The following is a 19,074-nucleotide window of genomic DNA, read 5'->3' as shown; positions in this document are numbered from 1 at the left end:
AACTTTGGGTTTATGAAACTTCTGCCTTAACGGAAACGGGGTACACAATTGTTCTAAAAAGAAAATAAAACCCTCAGTATTTTAGGGAGGTGGTCACATCTTTATGCACAACAGGCACTCATCTTCTGCTCCGGCAGCTCTGCATTTAAGGAAACCACCCACATACTTTTCTGACAGACGGACAGACAGTCAAATGAAGGAAGGAAGGCGTGCTTCACCGTGCCGTGGATTGTTGTTTTTGATGCGAATTTGATGAACACGCCCAGCCCAATAGGGTCCCCCACACAAGTTGTTCTTCAGGGTGATTGTCGTCGTTACTATCTTTTTCTTCCAAGTTGAACCGAAAGTGGCTTGTTGAGAAAAGGCAAAAAAAGCTAGAAATCACACTTTCTTTGCAGTTCTCCGGTTGGTTCAATTACCATTAGCGGTTGTTTGCTGTTTCACAAAACACTGGCATGTTGGAGAACTGGAGGCATAATTAAACTAATTACGGCTCGACGTAGCTACACAATATTTTTCTTTGATCATGGTTTTGTGAGCAGCCAAGAAAAAAAAAGTCTAATCATAAGCGCCATTCACTTTTTCTGTTTAGTAGCACAACATCATTAGACACGTATCCTTCACTGGGTCGAGATAAAATACATTTGCCACATATTCATTTGGTTTTTATTTAGGTTGTTGTATGGATGAACGACGAGGAAATCTCAGAGGAACGACAGCTCGACAATTTATCAGTGCAATGTCGCTTGCTGACACATGCGATACCATATTAAGGAACATTTCTTGAGGCATTGCATTAAAGGAACTTTTTTTTGTACTCCTTGCACGACGTTCATTATCAGCAATTATTTCGCGATTAAGTGAACCGACCACATCCACTCATGGGGAACAATATGCCTGAACTTGTCAATTAAATGCTTCATTTGCACAATCCCTGATGGCAATTATCGATGAGCACGTAGGCGGTAGAGCTTTGACTTTATTTGCAGAAAAATTTTGATTTCGCTTAAGGCTATTCATGGTCATATCCCAACAACCACACCTGCACTTCTTGGAGGACACTCTTTCAAATATGCACGTATCAAAACACTAGCTTATAGAATACAACGGCCACTTTCGTTTGCTTTTATCGAATTCCACAAAATACACAATTTGAAATCCTCTGAGCAAAAAAAATCTTCACGGAATCCCGAGTACGATGTTGAATGCGCGACGGATAGATTTAAATTGAACCGAGAGATGGAATGTTTTTATTTTCCATTTTCCTTTCACCCCGCGGTCCTCCATGCACCCGCGAACAGCTGTCACATTACGCCCATCAGCGCCCACCCAGTTACACCGCTTTTTCAAGCGGGGCGGCAGCTACACCGCACTCGACGATTACACTGGAAAATAAAACATTGAAAGTTTAAAAATCGATTCAAGAGTGAATGTGTATTTTTGAAATTTTGGTGATTTCAGTGATAGAAAAATCCTGGTGTTTTTTGATATTTGTATGATGTGAAAATAGGGTTTCTAGTCGACGCTAGGGATAGGCTGTGTCTTATAACAATAGGTAAATTTTAAACGAAAATATTACACTAATTTTGGTCCTCGAAAAAATATGGATTTCACCACAGACAATCAGATATGTTGAAAAAAAAATCTTAACTATTACAATATTCGAGCAAAACAAATTTTCAGAAAAACTCGATAAAATATTTCAAATTCAAACAATTCCAAGAGCAAAAAAATACAAACCACACAAGATGGGATTTTTGTTCAACGTAGATACCGTTTCAAGACATAACTTGATGAACATAATTCCTAAAATGCACTCGGTCCATCACGCAGAAAAAGAAAGGGGGTTGGTTTCAACAAAACGTTTTGTTATTTTATTTTACAATATCGATGCAAATTTTCGTGTAGGTTTCACTAAAAAATCGATCGAAAATAACAATAAAATTTTGTAATTCTTGCACACTCATTTTTTATTACTTACATATAAATTTTGGTTTAATTCTAAATCATAAATCGGTTTATTTCAATAATCGTGTAGTAGACCAACAAATAAAAAACAAAAGAAAAAAAAAATTAGCGGGAAAAAATTATCAAATTTTCTTATCCGAACAGCTCATTCGTCGGTGCGGCCGGACCTCCGGATTTGTTCCAGAGCTCATCTAACAGGTTTGTATCATAAACTCAAGTTTGGGTGAGTTACTTATTTTTATATTTTTATGTTTAAGGAACAGATCGAAGTCGGACTAACAAACGAAGCTGGTTCATGAAGAAAATGGGTCCCTGTATTGATCCAGTACAGCTGGTTGGTAATTATTCCCCAAGGCAAGCAATTGGCGGGAGTTAACCATAATGTGCCAAGCGAAACATGAAACTTCCCAAGGAAAAAAAGGGATTTTTTATCGAACAAATGATGCAAAAAACAAAAATTGTAATCGAATTCAATAAATCCGAAAATCCATAAAAACTTTGCTTTCATTTGAATTGAAACAAAAATGAATTCAAATCATAAGTTATTTTTAATTTTTAACCCCCCCTATTTTTTAATTTTAGGCTAAAAATTTTTTGTGTGTTTTACCCAAAATTTTATTATTTTGAAAAGTATGATGAATCATTTATATAAAGGGTGTATTTCGTTTTCAATCAAACGATAACTTTAAATCAAAACGATACTTTTATTCAGTGTGGCCAAAAATATATTTGTGCTTTTTCCCAACCAAAATTTTTATTATTTTCGACCGAAATCTTATTATTTCTAAAATATATTTTTCTGCGTGTATGGTAACCGTTCTTTTATTTCATCCCACACATTCGCCAGATCACGCGGTCACCCTCCATTTGGTTTAAACACCTCGTTGGGCTCGTTGCGCCCCTGCTCGTCTCGTTCCTGCCGGATTCGTAGCGAACACCTGATTTGCAGGACAGTCGTCCTTCATCCTCGCAACATGTCCTGCCCAGTGCATCCGGCCAGCCTCCACCATACTGGACTTCTGGATACTGGGTTGGCCGTAAAAACGAGCGAGCTCGTGGTTCATCCTTCTCCTCCAAACTCCCTTCTCCTGTACGCCGCCAAAGTTGATTCTTAACACTCGTCGCTCGAATACTCCGAGTGTACGCAGGTCCTCCTCGGTCTAATGAGCGTCATGTACATGTTACACTTCGTGCGAGAGCTAACTCTTCTCGACCGCAGTTGCTTGTGGAGTCCATAGTAGGAACGACATTGGCTGATCATTCGCCGCCGGATCTCACAGCTGGTGTCATTGTCTGCCTTCGGTCACCAGTAAGCCGAGATAGACAAAGTCTTCGTCTATCTTCAGTACGGCGCCGTCGATGACCTTGTTATTACTGGACAAGCGGGCTTGGTCGGTCTCGGATCCGAAGGCCAGCATGTACTTCGTCTTGGACGTATTAATCATTAACGTTAACCCAATCTTCATGCTTCGCGTTTCAGTTTGCGATAGATCTTCTCCACCGCCGCAGATGATCTGCCGACTATATCAATAGCGTCGGCAAACGGGATAAGCAGTCGTGCCCCGTATTTCGCCCACCGCTCGTCGAATGACAACTTCTAGCGCCATGATGAACATCATGCAGGATAGACCATCGCCTTGTCGAACCCCCTGCGTGATTCGAATAAACTCGGCAATTCACCCGAAATCCGCACACAGCCCTGCGTTCCATCCAACGTCGCCTTGATCTTGAGCTTCCCGGAAAAGCCGTTCTCGTCCATGATTTTCCATACCTCGTCACGGTCGATGCGGCTTTGAAGTCGCTCGTCACGGTCGTATGCGGCTTTGAAGTCGCTGAATAGATGGTTCGTAGGGTCTTGGTATTCACGGCATTTTTGGAGGATTTGCCGTAGTGTGAAGATCTGGTCCGCCGTAGACCGTCCCTCCATGAAGCCGGCCTGATGACTTCCCACGAATCTGTTTGCTTGTGGCGTTAGGCGACGCAGTAGGATTCGGGTCAACACTTTGTAGGCGGCATTGAGGACAGTGATCGCTCGGTTGTTCTCACAGTCCAATTTGTCGCCCTTCTTGTAGATGGGGCATATTACCCCCTCCTTCCACTCCTCTGGTAGCTTTTCTGTGTCCCAGATCCGGACCATCAACTGGTGTAGGCAATCGGCCAACTTGTCCGGGCCCATTTTGATAAGTTTAGCTGCGATGCCACATTCCCAGCTGACTTGTTGCTATCCAGCTGATGAATGGTTTCCTTGGACTCACTCATCGTTGGGAGTGGCTCCACCTAGTCATTGGCTACGCCGGCGATGTACCTTCCTCCACCGTCTTGATCTCCTGCATGTGCGCCGTTCAGGTGTTCATCGAAGTGCTGCTTCCACCTTTTGATCACCTCACGATTGTCCGTCAGGATACCCCCGTCCTTATCCCGGCACATTTCGGCTTGCGGCACGAAGCCTTTGCGGGATGCGTTGAGTTTCTGATAGAACTTTCGTGTTTCTTGGGAACGATGCAGCTGGCCCAACTCCTCCTCCTCCAGGCGGCGCCTTTTTTCTTGAAAAATTCGGACTAGCTGCCTCTTCCGCTGTCGTATCTTCACAATCACCAGATAATGGTCTGACTCGATGTTGGCGCCTCGACAGGATCTAACGTCGATGATGCCCGAGCAGTGCCGACTGCCTATCAAAACGAGGTCGATCTGTGATTGAGTTTGATACGGTGATCTGAAGGTGTTCTTGTGTGGGAGGCGGTGCTGGAAAAGGGTACTACGTACGACCATTCGTTTAAAGGCGGCAAAATCGATAAGTCTGAGGCCGTTTTCGTTGGTCATCTGATGCGCACTGAACCTTCCAACTGTTGGTTTGAATTCTTCTTCCCGGCCGACCTGAGCGTTGAAATCCCCGATGACGATCTTGATATCATGTTTTGGACATCGGTCGTATTCCCGTTCCAGCTGCGCGATGAATTCGTCTTTGTCGTCACGTTGATGTGTTGCCGCAGCTCTGGTAGATGGCACGACCATCTGGGTACATTCGTACCGTGATTTTTGCCCCTCCGACATAATCGTATTTTTTACCTGTACCCATACCTATTACAGTTAGAATACATTTTGTTTTGAATTTTTGTTATTGAAAATTAAAATCGTCGATTAGACTGATAGAAAATAATTATTAAAATATTGCAATCAATAAATTACCAAATTATCACTTAGAGAGAGATGAACTTTGTTTCCTGGGAGACATGATTCTTCAGTCACACCTCGTAAGCTTAATAACTTAACAAAATTCAAATGAATGTGTGCAAAAGGTAGCTTAAACTTAAAACTCGATTACTGTGGAAAGCAACTTCAGTTTGCTCGAGATAAAAAAAACAAAAAATGATCTTATGCTCAAGCGAACATATTTTGTGTTAAGCAATGAAATCATTGAATCCTGAGCATTTATGTCAACTTCTTATTGGAGGTAGAAATCTAATATTTTGTATTGCTTAACATGTATCACTTTGCTTAAGTTTTTTTTTACATTTATTTTTACCTTGAATGCAACCAATTTTTGGGATTTCAAATTAACATAATATATATTTTTGTTGTCTATATTAAATAAAGAGACTTTCAGCCATGTTTATTTCATTTCGAAAATGTTCAGCTAAGTATGTCCACGTGGACATGACACAAACCCCTAGTTCCCTCTCTGTGGACAAGCGTAACCCCTGCCCCACCCTCTAAGTTGTCCACGTGGTATATGATCGGCCCCTCAGAAAACCACAGAGGGACGGAAAATCAAAAAGTGTTTTCTAGATAACGCAATAGAAAACTTTCCACGCTTAATGGTGGCTCCATAGAGTAATTGTTCCATTACAAGTTTTATTCGTAGGGCAATGAACTTTCACATATTTTCTCCAGTAGCTTTCAACAAAAATTGAAAATAATAAAGAAAACAACATTTATTTTATCGTTTGTTTTTTTTTTTGGAATGTTGAATTGTCTATTTTTACAATGATTTGGTTTTTGGGTTTTTGTGTTTCGCTTTATTTTTGGTTTTTCTTTCCTTTATTCCTTGCTCATTAAAAGATTTGACTATATTTTGTTTGTTTCTCGCGCGCGCGCCTGGCCACCATTTCTGTTAATTATGTGTGTCCTACGAAGTCGTACATTCTTGCTTTATCGTTTATCCTGGTTCTCTCGCTTGATCTCTAGCTGTACGTCAAGCATATGAAATGTCCTGTCTTCTGGTTCTAGGTGATGTACTCAGAGTATTCTATTATTACTCTAATGGTTCGAACCATCCCGTTTATCGTCCAAAGAAAGTGCGTTTGTATCGGTTACGATCGATTCCGATCCTGCTCCTGTTTCGTTTTACTCGATCAACAATTCATTTTTTTTAACTTCCAAACCTTTTCGTTTGTTTCGAATAACGAATGGTTTCAAATATGTAACTCGATTTTGTGTGTTTTTGACCTTAACTATTTTGTTTCTGGATCGAATGCACTTAATCAAATTATGAACTTATTCAAAATGGAACCGTACGTTTGGTGTTTTGAATACATTTTTGTCTTATTTTTTATTCTTGTGAGGAGAAAGAAAACTGTCCTATTTGTTTTTTTTTTAAATATTCTAAAATGCCGATAATAAGAGTTGCCTAGAAAGCATTGTGTTGGTCTCGTGTGGGAGGGATACCGTGTGAACTTGGTTTTATAAAGAATCGAAAGCATCCGTTGTACCGTTCTACTAGAAGTGATGTGCACCGTTGTAGAAGATAAAGATAATACTTATTCAAAATTGGCCGAAACAGTGCAGTAAGTATACATCTATAAGAAAAGAAGACTATATCGTCTAAAAATTAGGCACTTTGCTCTATTTTACGAATCAATGTTGAAGCTTCTTGTGGCGATACTTGAAAAATAAGCTGTTCGAGTGTCTAAAAATGGATCGGATTTTACTAACTACACAAACGTTCCGTGGGTCGCACATCAACTTTCTAGGGTATATTGAATCAGTTTGAAATTGAAAAAGTTCGGAAAGGGCGTAAGAAAATGACTATGTTTGCCTAAGAGATTTTCTGATTTTGTTTTGTTCAACCATGATGAGAGGAACGAACAATGATGCTGCCCTTTGGCTTACGGAGAACCAGAAAAAATGGTTTTCAACTTTTTTTAAGTGGACATTCGGAAAAACATTTAGTACAATCTACACAAACCTATTTATATGTTGATAATCGTGTTAAAAAATTGACTAAGAGGGACAGTTTTTGGAAACTGGTTTTGAATTTCTCAAAACGAATCAACCGAATCAATACGAATCAACCGAGAAAAACCAAATTTCTTGGCCAACAGAGCAGGGTGCAAATACTTATTCCAATTCTCATGAAATTCATGTCAAAACCTCAACCAATTGTAAACATTGCCGAATACAACATGTTAGTTTTTTTTAAGAAGAAAGCACCAACAGAATTTTAAACTTAAAATATTGAGTTTGAAAATGTATTTTCGAGTGTCCACTTAAATAATATTCATTGAGAAATATTTTCAGATAATCCAGTTATGAGTTCTGTTTTCCCTCTCTTCAAAAATTTACTTAATCGGAATTACTATGATACTGCTTGTTCCGTTGCCTTCGACAGGGCCCCCAATTGTCTTGTTCCTCGTTGATTTTCTCTCTGAAATGCTTGACTTGCTGCCTTGCCTCGAAAATGCTTCCATATACATGTTCTCATGATTTTCATATATAACAATTCTATCTACATCGTCTGTTATGTCAAAACCGTATTATGCTTGTTTATATATCTATATATTTTGAATTGGTTTTCCTGTTTTGCAAACTTTAATCCGGATTTCGTTCTGCTCTAATGTGTCCTATATAGTTACATATTTTCTTTGTCCATCCCAGCGGATTATTTCTGTTTTTCCCGGGCTGCATTTCCCTTAATGTTGCCTTATAATTTATGGTTTTTTTTTATATTCAAATCACATTTGAAACGGAATTTTCCTTCGATACCCTGTAAAATCATGGTATATAAAATGGAATTTCTGTGCTCGACGTTTGGTTTTGTTTTACGCTTTACTTTTTCTTTAATTTTGATTATACTTTTTGCTGTTTGCTTCAACTTGTCTTTAAAGTGTTTGCCGTTCGAAGAAAGGAAATGTTCAAACATGATGATTGCACCCGCCCTCTGATCTACTTTTAGCGCAGTTCGATTTTCTTTCGGATAACGCAAATTGTCGATATACGAGAAGATTATAGAAAAATGGTATGATTTTGTTTGGATTTCGTAAGTTTGTGCTTGTGCCTTTTTTTTGTCGTTCCCAGAAGCAAACTTGCATTGAGTTGTGTTACGCGAGTTCGATTTTGTTTGTTTGTTTCTTTTCCTTACTTTATTTCAAATGAATCTAGATAAAACAGAAAGAAAACTAATTGAAGTAACTGCCCCAAGAAAAGAATATTTCAATACTGTAATGCTGTTCGTGAATGTCTGTTTTTGCTGTAGAACTCTGCGTTTGCCTTCTATTGAATCAGCGGAAACAACCTAAATGTTCAAATCTTGTATTACTATCAATGTTATGTCTCTTTTTTGTTCGTTAAGTTATCACTAAAGACGTCTATCGTTTCAGGATAATTCTTTGGCAGTAGTTCTTTCTATTTATTGGTATGTTACTCTTTTTTTTTGTTTGCAGTGTTCTATAAATTTTTTCTACAACCATCTTCAAATCTATCTAAAACCTATATTTACAAACACCCACCCCAAACTCGAGATTTTTGTTTTATTTTTTATTTTTTTGTAATACCTCGTATCCTGACGAAGTCCAATCAGTTGTGTGTAGATTCGATTAAACAGTAACTTTTGCTTGCATCTCTTTTAAAGGTTTTTCTTTCTGTCTCTGTCTTTTACGTTGTACAAACTGTTTGAGTGTTGTTCGTTCGTTTAAATCTATGTTTTTCATAATAAAGTTTCATCTACTTGTTTTTACCACTCTCGTGTTAAAGCCTTTAAATTTCTATGAGTGTTGATGATAGCTTCCATCATTATTTTGAAGGAAAAGTTGATTTAAGGAAAAAGAAATGTTATAACACATGACTCTAAATGAAAATTTAATTTGAAATATTAACTATAAAAAGTTTTAAACATGATTAGATTGGTAAAGCCCCGGAACACAGTTTGTCAATTTTTCTCTTAGGGAAAATGTTAAAAACGGTTTTCTTTAAATTGAATTCTGATTTTGAATTTTCATTCATAACTTCCTGAAACTAATTAAACAAAATTAATACAGCATTACATTGAAAAAATTGAATGTATGTTATTCAAATTCAACGAATATATCTCGTCGATTATACGGTGATTCTAATAAAAAAAACAAACAGTTTCGATCTGTTCTTAGTGTTTGTGATTTGCAAAAATAATACTTTTGTTGGTTATCGACTATCGTGTAATACACAAAATTGCGACGGTAATCAATAAATTAATTGTTCGGTTTCTATTGCGAATTCTGTTGCTATAATTTTTTATGATAATACCGTTCGGGTTTTCTTGTTTGTAAAACAGTTCACGGTGTGACCCGTGACGAAATTCGGGTGTGATATTTAGACTCTTGTTGTTTTTTCTACTAAGATTTGGTGACATGGTGTTTTGTTGTTTGAAGTTGATGTTGTTTTACACTTTCGTGGGAATATATAAAATCAAATGCAAATTTTCGGGGTATTTGTGGCGCTTCTTTGCTAATACATATGTAGGTAATCGCTCTTTTTCAACGAGTGGGGCACAGTGGGCTTGCGAAGCAGCACATTTGTCTCAAAAATTATTCGCCTAACGAATGTGGATGCATTTATTGTCTCTGCATGTGGTGATGCTGATGGCGGTCTATCTCTAATCTGCTCTGTTCTAATCTTGAATGGATGTTTGTGATAAAGTTGAGAGATGGGTCACGAATGATTCTAGGTAGCGAATAATCTGCTCTAACGAAACCTGGCCGCATTAAGAGAAAAAAGTGGCGGGCAGTTTTGTGGGTTATTTGCGTTTGTTACTTTCATATAGTTTTCACATGTACTCCAATTATATATGATTTAATATCTTTTTTTTTTTCGTTGAGCTGGCAACTAATGTTTGCCACCTCAATGTGGACGGCAGAAGATTAAACACCCTATAACTTCGCTTTAAATCGCAGTACAGAGTAAAACGACTATAGAGTTGATAGTTGTAACTGAATCCCGAGTATCGACTACAAAATAGATTTACTGGGACGGATACATGGTTTAGTTTGGTTTTTTTCTTCATTTTTCTAATTTTAACCGGGAAGATACTAAGCGAAAGGGCTGTATTTTGCTGATTGATGTGCAAGCTGTATCAATAGTGGAAAGCATAGGTTTTTTTTCAAAAATATTGCACATCGAACGACTTCAAATTGACCACTACTACTGTATTACCGAGTATTGAGATTGCTTGTCCTTCTTCAGCCGTAGCTGGGTTGTGGTTTTTGTTTTATATGACTCATACCATACAGAAGTCCAACAGAAAAACAAAAAAGAAATTTACTGTTCAATAAAGTGTAACCGAGGAACGGCGATATGCTTGTAGGAGCCCACTGTGCAATCAACTGAGATTAACGAAACTCACTAATTGTACGTTCAGCTTAAGTTTCAAATAATGTAAACATCAGGAAGAAGACCTCTCAACGAAACATAACCAATACTGAAATCTCCTAACGAAATGTACAGTTGAAATGTCGATACGTGATTGGAATTTCTCACAACACTTTCAATTGGTTACTAGTTATATCTTATCTCGTTTATTTTAACAAAATCATCATTCACCGTTATTGTAATTGTTCTGATGATTTTTGTAGCAAATTTGTTTCGTATTTTAAACTGTATCTACAACGCGTCTTTGCCACTTATTTAAAACCTGTAGACTAATTGTATTTTCTGCTAATTTTATATAAATACTTTACGAAATTATATACTTTTTTATCGAACCCACACCTCGGTTTGCTTCGAAATAACGATTTTTGCAGTTATACATAAAGCTTAGTTCTTTTAGAAATGGGACACTTTCATTTGCTAATAGCTCGTTTGCTAGTTATCGGATATTCAAAATTTTGACAGCATTTTGTTGCCTGTAAAAAGTACTATTCGACCTATTTTTTTTCAAAATTTAAAATTTACGCGTTTTTGAATTATGTACGATGCAAGTGAAAAAGAAATAAAATAATTTTGCACAGTTTCCTTTAAAATTCGTCATTATCAAATTGTTAGCTGACAAAACCGTTGATTATTCAAAGAATTACTGAGTTTTTGTGGTGGATAAGTATGCAAACACTGTCAATAATGTCCACAAAGTTCAAATCAAGCATTGGAGTGAAGCACATGATCGGCAACTACGGTTGAGGGTCATCAGGGAAGTCAAGTCTCATACCAGCATTTTTAATTTTCAATAAGTGAAAAACTAAGGGTAGATCGGTGAAATGTCCAAAACAATTTTCTCCGATAAGCTGAAAGTGTTGCCTAGTGATGACTCATTCAAACTTAACCTCAAACAACCATTTTTTGCTAGTTCCAGAGCTCGTAAGCAGTAAAGCCGGTACCGAGGCTATGGGACAGATGATTTCTGATGAACGACAAAACTTATGAAATATCCTATTTTAAACAAATTCCAGCGTTTGAATCATATACCATGTCTGCTCGTTGCAAGATCCCGAGTATATTAAAGTATGTATTTGCTGGTTATTTTGTTAAAATTATAATGATTTGCTAAAATTCTGCTCCTGCGAAAAAAAACAAGAATTTTCAAAACAAAACTTTGGTTTTCGCTGTTTTTAAAAGCCTAAAAAGAGTAATTTTGTATGTACCATCCGCAACCTACGATTTATACTAACCGATTTTACTTCAAGTTCAATCTTATGATGGTTTTACTTCGTTATTGTCAGATTTTGCCAGAAGAAATTCCATTAAAAACGTTCAAAAATGTGGTCAAAAATAATCAAATTTGATCATTTCGAAACTACTGTATCCACTAAAATGCTTCCAGTTTCTTTTAAAAGAGAAGTATTGGACCGAAAAGTTTCAGAAATTGAAGAAGGAGGGTGAAGCCACCTCAAATATAGATTTGACGAAATATAAACTGGAAAAACTGATCAATACCAAGACTGAAAAAAGTGTGCGCCGGCCAATGGGAGATACCAAGAATAAAATGAAAATTTCTCTAACAAAAAACGATAAATAATTTTTTTGAAATTTTTTCATGAAATATCATAACATTACCTTCATTTTCTTCATAGAAAGTATTTTGATCAAACGAACGGTTTTTGAGATACACGCATTCGTAACTGTCCCATTTCTAAAAGGACTACGCTTTATTTACGCTTTATTACAAGTTATTACTTTGCGAAATCTTTTGGTTACTAAATTAATATAATTTATAATGTTATTATTTGTTCATTCATATGCTCTTTTACGCAAAAAAAATACTAACATTCCTCCCTTTCTCAACGTCCAATAGATACTGCTTACTAGTTTTTTTTTTTAATGAATAATGATTTCAAATGCGTCTTTTTAGTCTCCTCGAGTGAGTAAAGTCTCACCGCAACAGAGTATTCTAGTTTCTCATCCACTAGTATGTACACCAAAAATACCAAATTTTCCGCTTGACAATCGCTGCACGAAACCGGTCTACGCGTTAGAAGCGAATCTATGCGCAACAATGACCTATCTCGAGGGGAACCGTTCGAAATAACGTAACATGGTTCCTTTCATGCCTTCATGTACGCAAGATGCTTTGTTACATCAATTGAGTTATAGACGTAGTAATAGAAGATGACGGTAGTACATATAGAAGGTAGAAGAAAGCATCGCCGCTAGCTTAGCAGCCTCGGATACGCGAAGGTGCCTATCAACCAAGCCATGGAGTCGACGGATTTCTCCCGACCCCCGCGGTTCGTAGTAGACCCAGCTACATAATTCAACGGCCCCACGGCAGCTGCTTTTGATGGTTTCGGCCAAAGTGCGAATAAAAAAGAACCGGCACCTCCGTTATCACGCACTAGAGTAATCGGGAGATCGGCTAGAGGGCCCCGGCAAGATATCGTCGTCCAGCACAAAGGTCGGACTTTGCCGTGACGTTGAGGCAATCGGTTGGTAGTGGTAACCCCGTCGGTTACGATTGTTGGATTTCTGCATATTACCTAAGGTAGGACGCTGATTATAGGCTTGGTCGGGACGTTTCACTGCAATGAACCAGATACAACATTAGAGCTCAAGAAGTCCATTTCTCAAAACACGAAAGTCAAACTCACCTGGTATATAAGGTTTCTGGTTTCCCGTCGGTGTCGTCAAGCTATCACCCGTTTCGAGTTTGCTGCTACTGTTCGCGTAGCTGCGATGGTTGGACATCTCGATCGCGTTGCCATTGTTGGCCTCCATTGATGTCACCGCTGCGGCCAGGTTGTTCAGATTGTTGCCGGCCACGTTATTGTTGCTGTTGATATTGCTGGGCACCAAGTCTGTCAGCCCGTGGCTGCAGATCGGGCTCATTTCGCGCTCGTCCAGGCACATGTCGCTGTAGTCGTCGATCACGTGCCGATACTGGGACGGGCACCAGGCTAGGGTTGCCAGGATGGCGGCCTCGATCGAGCAGACATAGCCTATGATCTGTAGAAACAAAACAAAATGTTATACGACAGGCTTTTCCTACCGAGAAAAACAATCTCGAGAGTAAAGTACTTTTCGATACAGTTTTCAAAACAGTGTCCAAAAATGCTTCTTTTCGACACTGTTTCGATTTTGAAAGAAAAACTACAAACTTTTATTTCAAGTAAAAGAAATTGGTTTTCAAGGGTATTTCTTGGCATTGCAAAATTTTTTGTATGCAAATCGTCGCAAAACTGATTTTTACGATTTGTGCAGAATAAATTTCTTTTTTCGCCACTTGTTGCATAAATAACTATTTGCTTCTTCCAATTCTAGTTTAAAGGAGAGAAAAACAAGATGTTTCTCTGTTTGACACTGCTCACTAGGCATTTCTTAAAAAAAACACAATCTATCTTGTGATAGTGATTTTTATCCTGACAACCTGTTTGCCTACAGATGAATTCAACGTGATTCAACTAACAACTAACTAACAAACTTCAACTTAAATACCGTTGGCAAAATCATCACAAACATGTGAAAAGGGTACCCCAAGTAACAATTAAAGTTTTATAGCAGGATAAAGATAAAGTTTTGGTTGTATAAGGGGCTTGAGGTGTGTAATATAACTATCGGTGTTACTTGGATATAAAAGCCAAAGTGAACAAAATCCGTTTTCAGTGGATGTAAGTAGCCCAATATCTACTTATCACAAGAACAAAGGGTTTAAAAGATTTAAAACTAAATTATTTTCCCAAAACATGAGGTTTGCACCCCTTTACTCCAAAATAAAGCAAACGGTCTACATCATGGGTGGCCAACATTTTCAGCCTGCGGGCCAAATAAAAAAAAATCGATTTGTCGGCGGACCCAAAAAAAGTTTTAGCATATTTTTTTCATTTCATTTTTAGTTGATAATTTAAAATAGTATAGAAATATATAATCAATTTTGCATATTATGTTTCAACTTTTATGGGCTTCAAATTTGTTCATGTCAATCCGATTTGTAAGTCGAATTACACTTTCTACAGTCGATTTCGACATAAAAACGCAATTTCGATACATCATTTAGTGCCACTTAAGCTATGACAGCTAATACAGACCAAAAAACACGCTGAAACTCTAGTGTTTTACATCGAAAACGATTGTTCAGTTGTGAAAATTGTGCGTGTTTACCGTTGAAATTATTGTCTAAAAAAAAATCATAAACTGCCTTCCTCGTTCTCAGAATTTAACGGTAACGGCAACATTTTTTTTCTGTGAACATATTACAAAATTAAATTTCAATGTTGAAATTGAAAACTTAAACATTGACGAACTTCAAACCAGTCGACGATCTAAAATAACCACTACAAAGCTCGAAATTCTAGCCAATGGTATAGAGAATGCCCTCGAAAGAGCTGCTTTTTGCTTATCAATTGGGGGTAGTCATTTAATCGACGTTGTATTCTAAATCTGGGGCGGGATTATGGAACTCGAAACAATCGAGTGTCGTTCGATTCGGCCAACTTTGGCATTACCGATCTCGATTCGAATGGAACTTTTCGAGATGATCTACTACCCGATTTATTCAAAATCTAATAAGTTAAAATTTAGAACTCGAACGAGATTCGTAATACTGATTCTAATTCGATTCGAGTTCAACTCGAAACGGGTAACTTGAATCGAATAGGATTCATAATTTCACCCCTGGTTTGGTATTAATGGAATGAAATATTCTGACAGAAACTTGTTTATTTTTGGAAACTGGCTTAAATTTGCGGAGTAATTTGACGTTGAAATCAGATACATCCTGATGGCGCACTTATTTTCTACTAACCCTTTAAAACTCTACCCCGCCTTTAGACGAAGTTTACTAAAATCGTCATTAAACCAAACCCATTCATTATTTTAACTAACTTTTTGTGTAAAATGTTTCAAATTATGATTCAAAAAACTTTAAAACACGAGAAAACTTGAAATGTACCTATTTTTCTGAAATTTATCATTTTAGTATCCTTAGAAATTCTTGGCCCATGTGTTTTTCGATCTAACAAAAAAAAGGAATTTGTAAAACGATTTAGATCTGAAAAAATGATTTTCATTTTGGATTGATTTTTTCAGAACAAGGATTGATCCTAAGTTAGGAAGAAAATACGAAACACATACCTCGTCTACAGGTGGGGTAGGGAAAAAATCGAAAAATATGTACATAATTCACTTTTTTAAGTTGTATAAGTTTGAGTTGAAATATCTTAGTTATTTGTGGTATTATTCAACAAAAACTTTTAAAAGTAAAGCTATAAGTTAGTCGTAATGTGTTTAAAAATTTACGAAAAATTGGTTGAATTGTGCAAAAATAGCAACCAAAGAGGCACTTAAAGCAAATTTTTTTGGCCCCTGTGGCTATGCACTTTATGAAAACTTTGTAAATTTTTTTCCTCATCTTTAAAGTTTTTGCGTAGAACAAAAGATGTAATTTGTAAGCTGCTTTAACAATGTACAATTTCTAATGGTCCTTCCAAAAAGCTTACGTTAATGGAAAAAAGGTGTTGTAAGGTAGATAAAAATGCGGAGGATGCTTTCCATAATCTTGAAATCCAATATAATCTCAACGAATTTATAATTTTGGTTATGTCTGACTTTTGTGTGATACTGTTGAATAAATTTAAACGTTGAATAGTTCTCACAGATTTTAAGACCAAGGAGGCGACCTTTTACTGCCTCAAAATAATGAATCATTATTAGGAGCTGATCAAAGCTTCGCGGGTCACAAATCAGCATTCGCGGGCCAAATGTGGCCACCCATGGTCTACATCGTCTAGAGGAAAAAATTTCAAAGGGGAAGAATGCAAGAAGCTATTTACTCACTCCTAAAAAGATACTAACTAAAAAACTAGGGGAAATTTCATCTCCTTTTCACACACACACACACATGAGAAATACCAAGTAACAAAAAGTCAAATAGTTAACCCTTCGTTTCATAAAGTAACAAATTTGCAACAATTAATGTATGGAAAAAGTGAAAAATCGTATTTAATTTTTTTTTTCTTGATATACGCATCATTTCCAACTGTTTAAAATGATTTTCAAGGACAAATAAAAAAAATCATGAAATGAAGGGTTGATTAATCGTGTGCTTTCAAAGTTCACATTTAGATGAATAAAAAGTACTCGAGAGAAATTAACAATCATTCTTCGTAAATACTTAATTTAGCCTTCTGAACGTTTTGTGCGTTCTAAGCGACTTAGAAAATTCGAAAATCACATTAAACTTTCGTGGTTTCTATTGACCTTCTAACGCACGTTTTAGTTCGATGCGGAACTTCTATAGAACTTAGGTATATCGAGTGTCGAAATTTTTTACAAAGGCTTCCATAGTTGTTAACAGTTCAATCTATCAGGTTCATCTGGTTTTTTTTTTCCAAAGAATGGTTTCCTTTTTCCTACTTCGATGTTGAATTGGACGAGAATGAGGGGAGGGAGAAACGTTAAAAATGTTAAAATTTTTTGAGAAATGTATATTTATCAGCAATATTCAAAACTTATAAATTAAAATTATATTCACAATTAAGATTTAAACTTAAAAGTTTTTACATTTTACACACCAGTAGGAAAATATTTGTCCGTATCACGACATAACCTGATGAAAAAGTGATCCCGATTCCGACTCTTCTTATTTTTCTCCTCGATGAAAGCAACTTTCACAGCAACAGCAACGACATCCACCACCTAAGACAGGCAGGTTATATAAACTGAACATTCATCGATAGGCACTGTAGAAATGTGGGCCGATTGAACTCTAATGTTCCCAATGTTGAATGCGAGAATTCTCTGCATTGAAAAGCGTGCAATTCTGATGATTTTATTTAATTTTGAGCTGAGTAGAGCACTATAGAGCCTTCAATCAGGACTGAGTAAGCTTTTTAGAGATCATTCTATGGAACTTTAGGTTACTTGGGATATAACACAAAGTCAAGGGTGTATGAAACATTGAGATGAGATCTTACCCAAGTAACCAAAAGTCGCATAGATACTTAATTTTGTGCATCAAAAGTTCACATTTGGATGGATAAAAGGTACTCGAGAGTAATGAAAATAAGTGCTTGTTTTGGACTTCTGAACGAACATAAAAAGTCTAAACAAGTAGTATAGAACATTTTTGTGCGTTCCAAGTACCTTAAAAAATCCAGGATTCATTTCGGCTTATCGTGCTTCGTTACGAACTTTTAACGAATTTTTTGGTTCAATACAGAACTTCTTACGAACTTTTTGGTTCCCTGCAGAACTTAATACGAATTTTTTGGTTCCATGAGGAACTTGTTCGGAACAGTGTTCGGCATTAAAGCGCTAAAGCATGGATCACTACAAATCTGGACGCACTGTTTATTATAGCGCTCCTTGTTGTCGGATCTAGAATTTTTTGACAGTACTTTGTTCGGAAATGTTTCCTCTATCAGTACTGAAAATTTCATTACGATTCGTTTTATTCCAAAAAAGTTACACGTGATGGAAACCGCGAGACGAAAATTAATTTTGGACACTCAAGTCAAAAACCCGACGTGGTCGGGTTCAAAACTCGCGAAATCGTTAAAAATGGTCAAATCAACCGTGTGCAGCGTTCTCAAACGTTTCCGTGAGATAAATACTATCGATCGGTAGGGTAGTCGAACTACGACATCGCCAAGAAATTCAACGCCGACCGGTGCCCCTACGCGAAGGAATACGATCCTATCGGGCCAGTAAGCAACCAAACCGGACATTGAAGCAGAATTTAGTAGCCAAAGGACGTGCCCGGAAGTTATACAAGAAGATTCCAACGAAGTTCGACGGATGCATCCTCATGGATGACGAAACGTACGCGAAGATGGATTTTGGGCAGCTTCCTGGCCAAAAATTTTATAAAGCTACTGCAGTGGTGCACTGCACTGGTCATGGTGATGTCCCCGGCAAGTTCGAATTCGTTTATGCTAATAAATTTGCAAGAAAGTGTATGATCTGGCAAGGTATTTGCAACTGCGGACGAAAAACTCCGGTTTTTTGTGAAAAACAAGACCATGGACTCCGAAATGTACAAGGAGGAATGCCTGAAAAACTCTTTTTTCCGTACATTAGATCTCACAAAGAACCAGTAAAGTTTTCGCCAGATTTGGCTAGCTGCCACTACAGCAAAGAGGTACTACAGTGGTATCGGGCCAACGGGTGAATTTTGTCGAAAAGAGCATTAACCCTCCCAACTGCCCTCAATTCCGCCCTATCGAAAAAATTTTGGGTAATTGTCGAACAGAAGATGAAGAAGAATGGCAGAACGACTCTGGATGGAACAGAGATGAAGAGGTTGTGGAACAAAATGGCCGCTGAGGTCAGCGAATAGGGTGTACAAACTATAATGAGTGGTACTCGACGAAAAGTTCGAAAATTCATCAAAACAACATCGGAATAATTTTTTTAATATTTTTCCTTTAAAGTGCAATGAAAACCCTACATTTTGATAACAATACATTTTTATTTCGTTTACATAGCTCCGAG

At 37.3% G+C, this 19,074-nt stretch overlaps 2 protein-coding genes across 7 annotated transcripts in view; both read right to left on the bottom strand.

The window, feature by feature from the left end:
• The window catches only part of LOC129741848 (carbohydrate sulfotransferase 5), a 123,540-nt gene extending 122,310 nt beyond the window's left edge, over positions 1-1,230 (bottom strand). Inside the window, exon 1 of one of the 3 annotated variants that reach the window (XM_055733650.1) lies at positions 1,043-1,230. The gene's annotated coding sequence lies outside the window, so the exon portion shown is untranslated. Of the gene's footprint in view, positions 1-419; positions 828-870; positions 1,020-1,042 lie in introns of those variants that run through there. The other 2 variants (XM_055733651.1, XM_055733652.1) reach the window with 2 other exon arrangements.
• A 4,645-nt stretch (positions 1,231-5,875) lies between these two features.
• The window catches only part of LOC129741849 (uncharacterized), a 57,172-nt gene continuing 43,973 nt past the window's right edge, over positions 5,876-19,074 (bottom strand). For all 4 annotated transcript variants that reach the window (XM_055733655.1, XM_055733654.1, XM_055733653.1 and 1 more), the window contains 2 exons: positions 13,236-13,590; positions 5,876-13,166 (listed from right to left, as the gene is read on the bottom strand). In XM_055733655.1, the coding sequence (XP_055589630.1) occupies positions 12,976-13,166; positions 13,236-13,590 (546 nt within the window). In that variant the 3' untranslated portion in view covers positions 5,876-12,975. The remainder of the gene's footprint in view (positions 13,167-13,235; positions 13,591-19,074) is intronic.

Source organism: Uranotaenia lowii, chromosome 2 (assembly GCF_029784155.1).
Source record: "Uranotaenia lowii strain MFRU-FL chromosome 2, ASM2978415v1, whole genome shotgun sequence".
In the NCBI taxonomy this organism is placed as follows: domain Eukaryota; kingdom Metazoa; phylum Arthropoda; class Insecta; order Diptera; family Culicidae; genus Uranotaenia; species Uranotaenia lowii.
The sequence above is the reverse complement of the archived record's forward strand: the minus strand, read 5'-3'. Positions and strand labels throughout refer to the sequence as shown.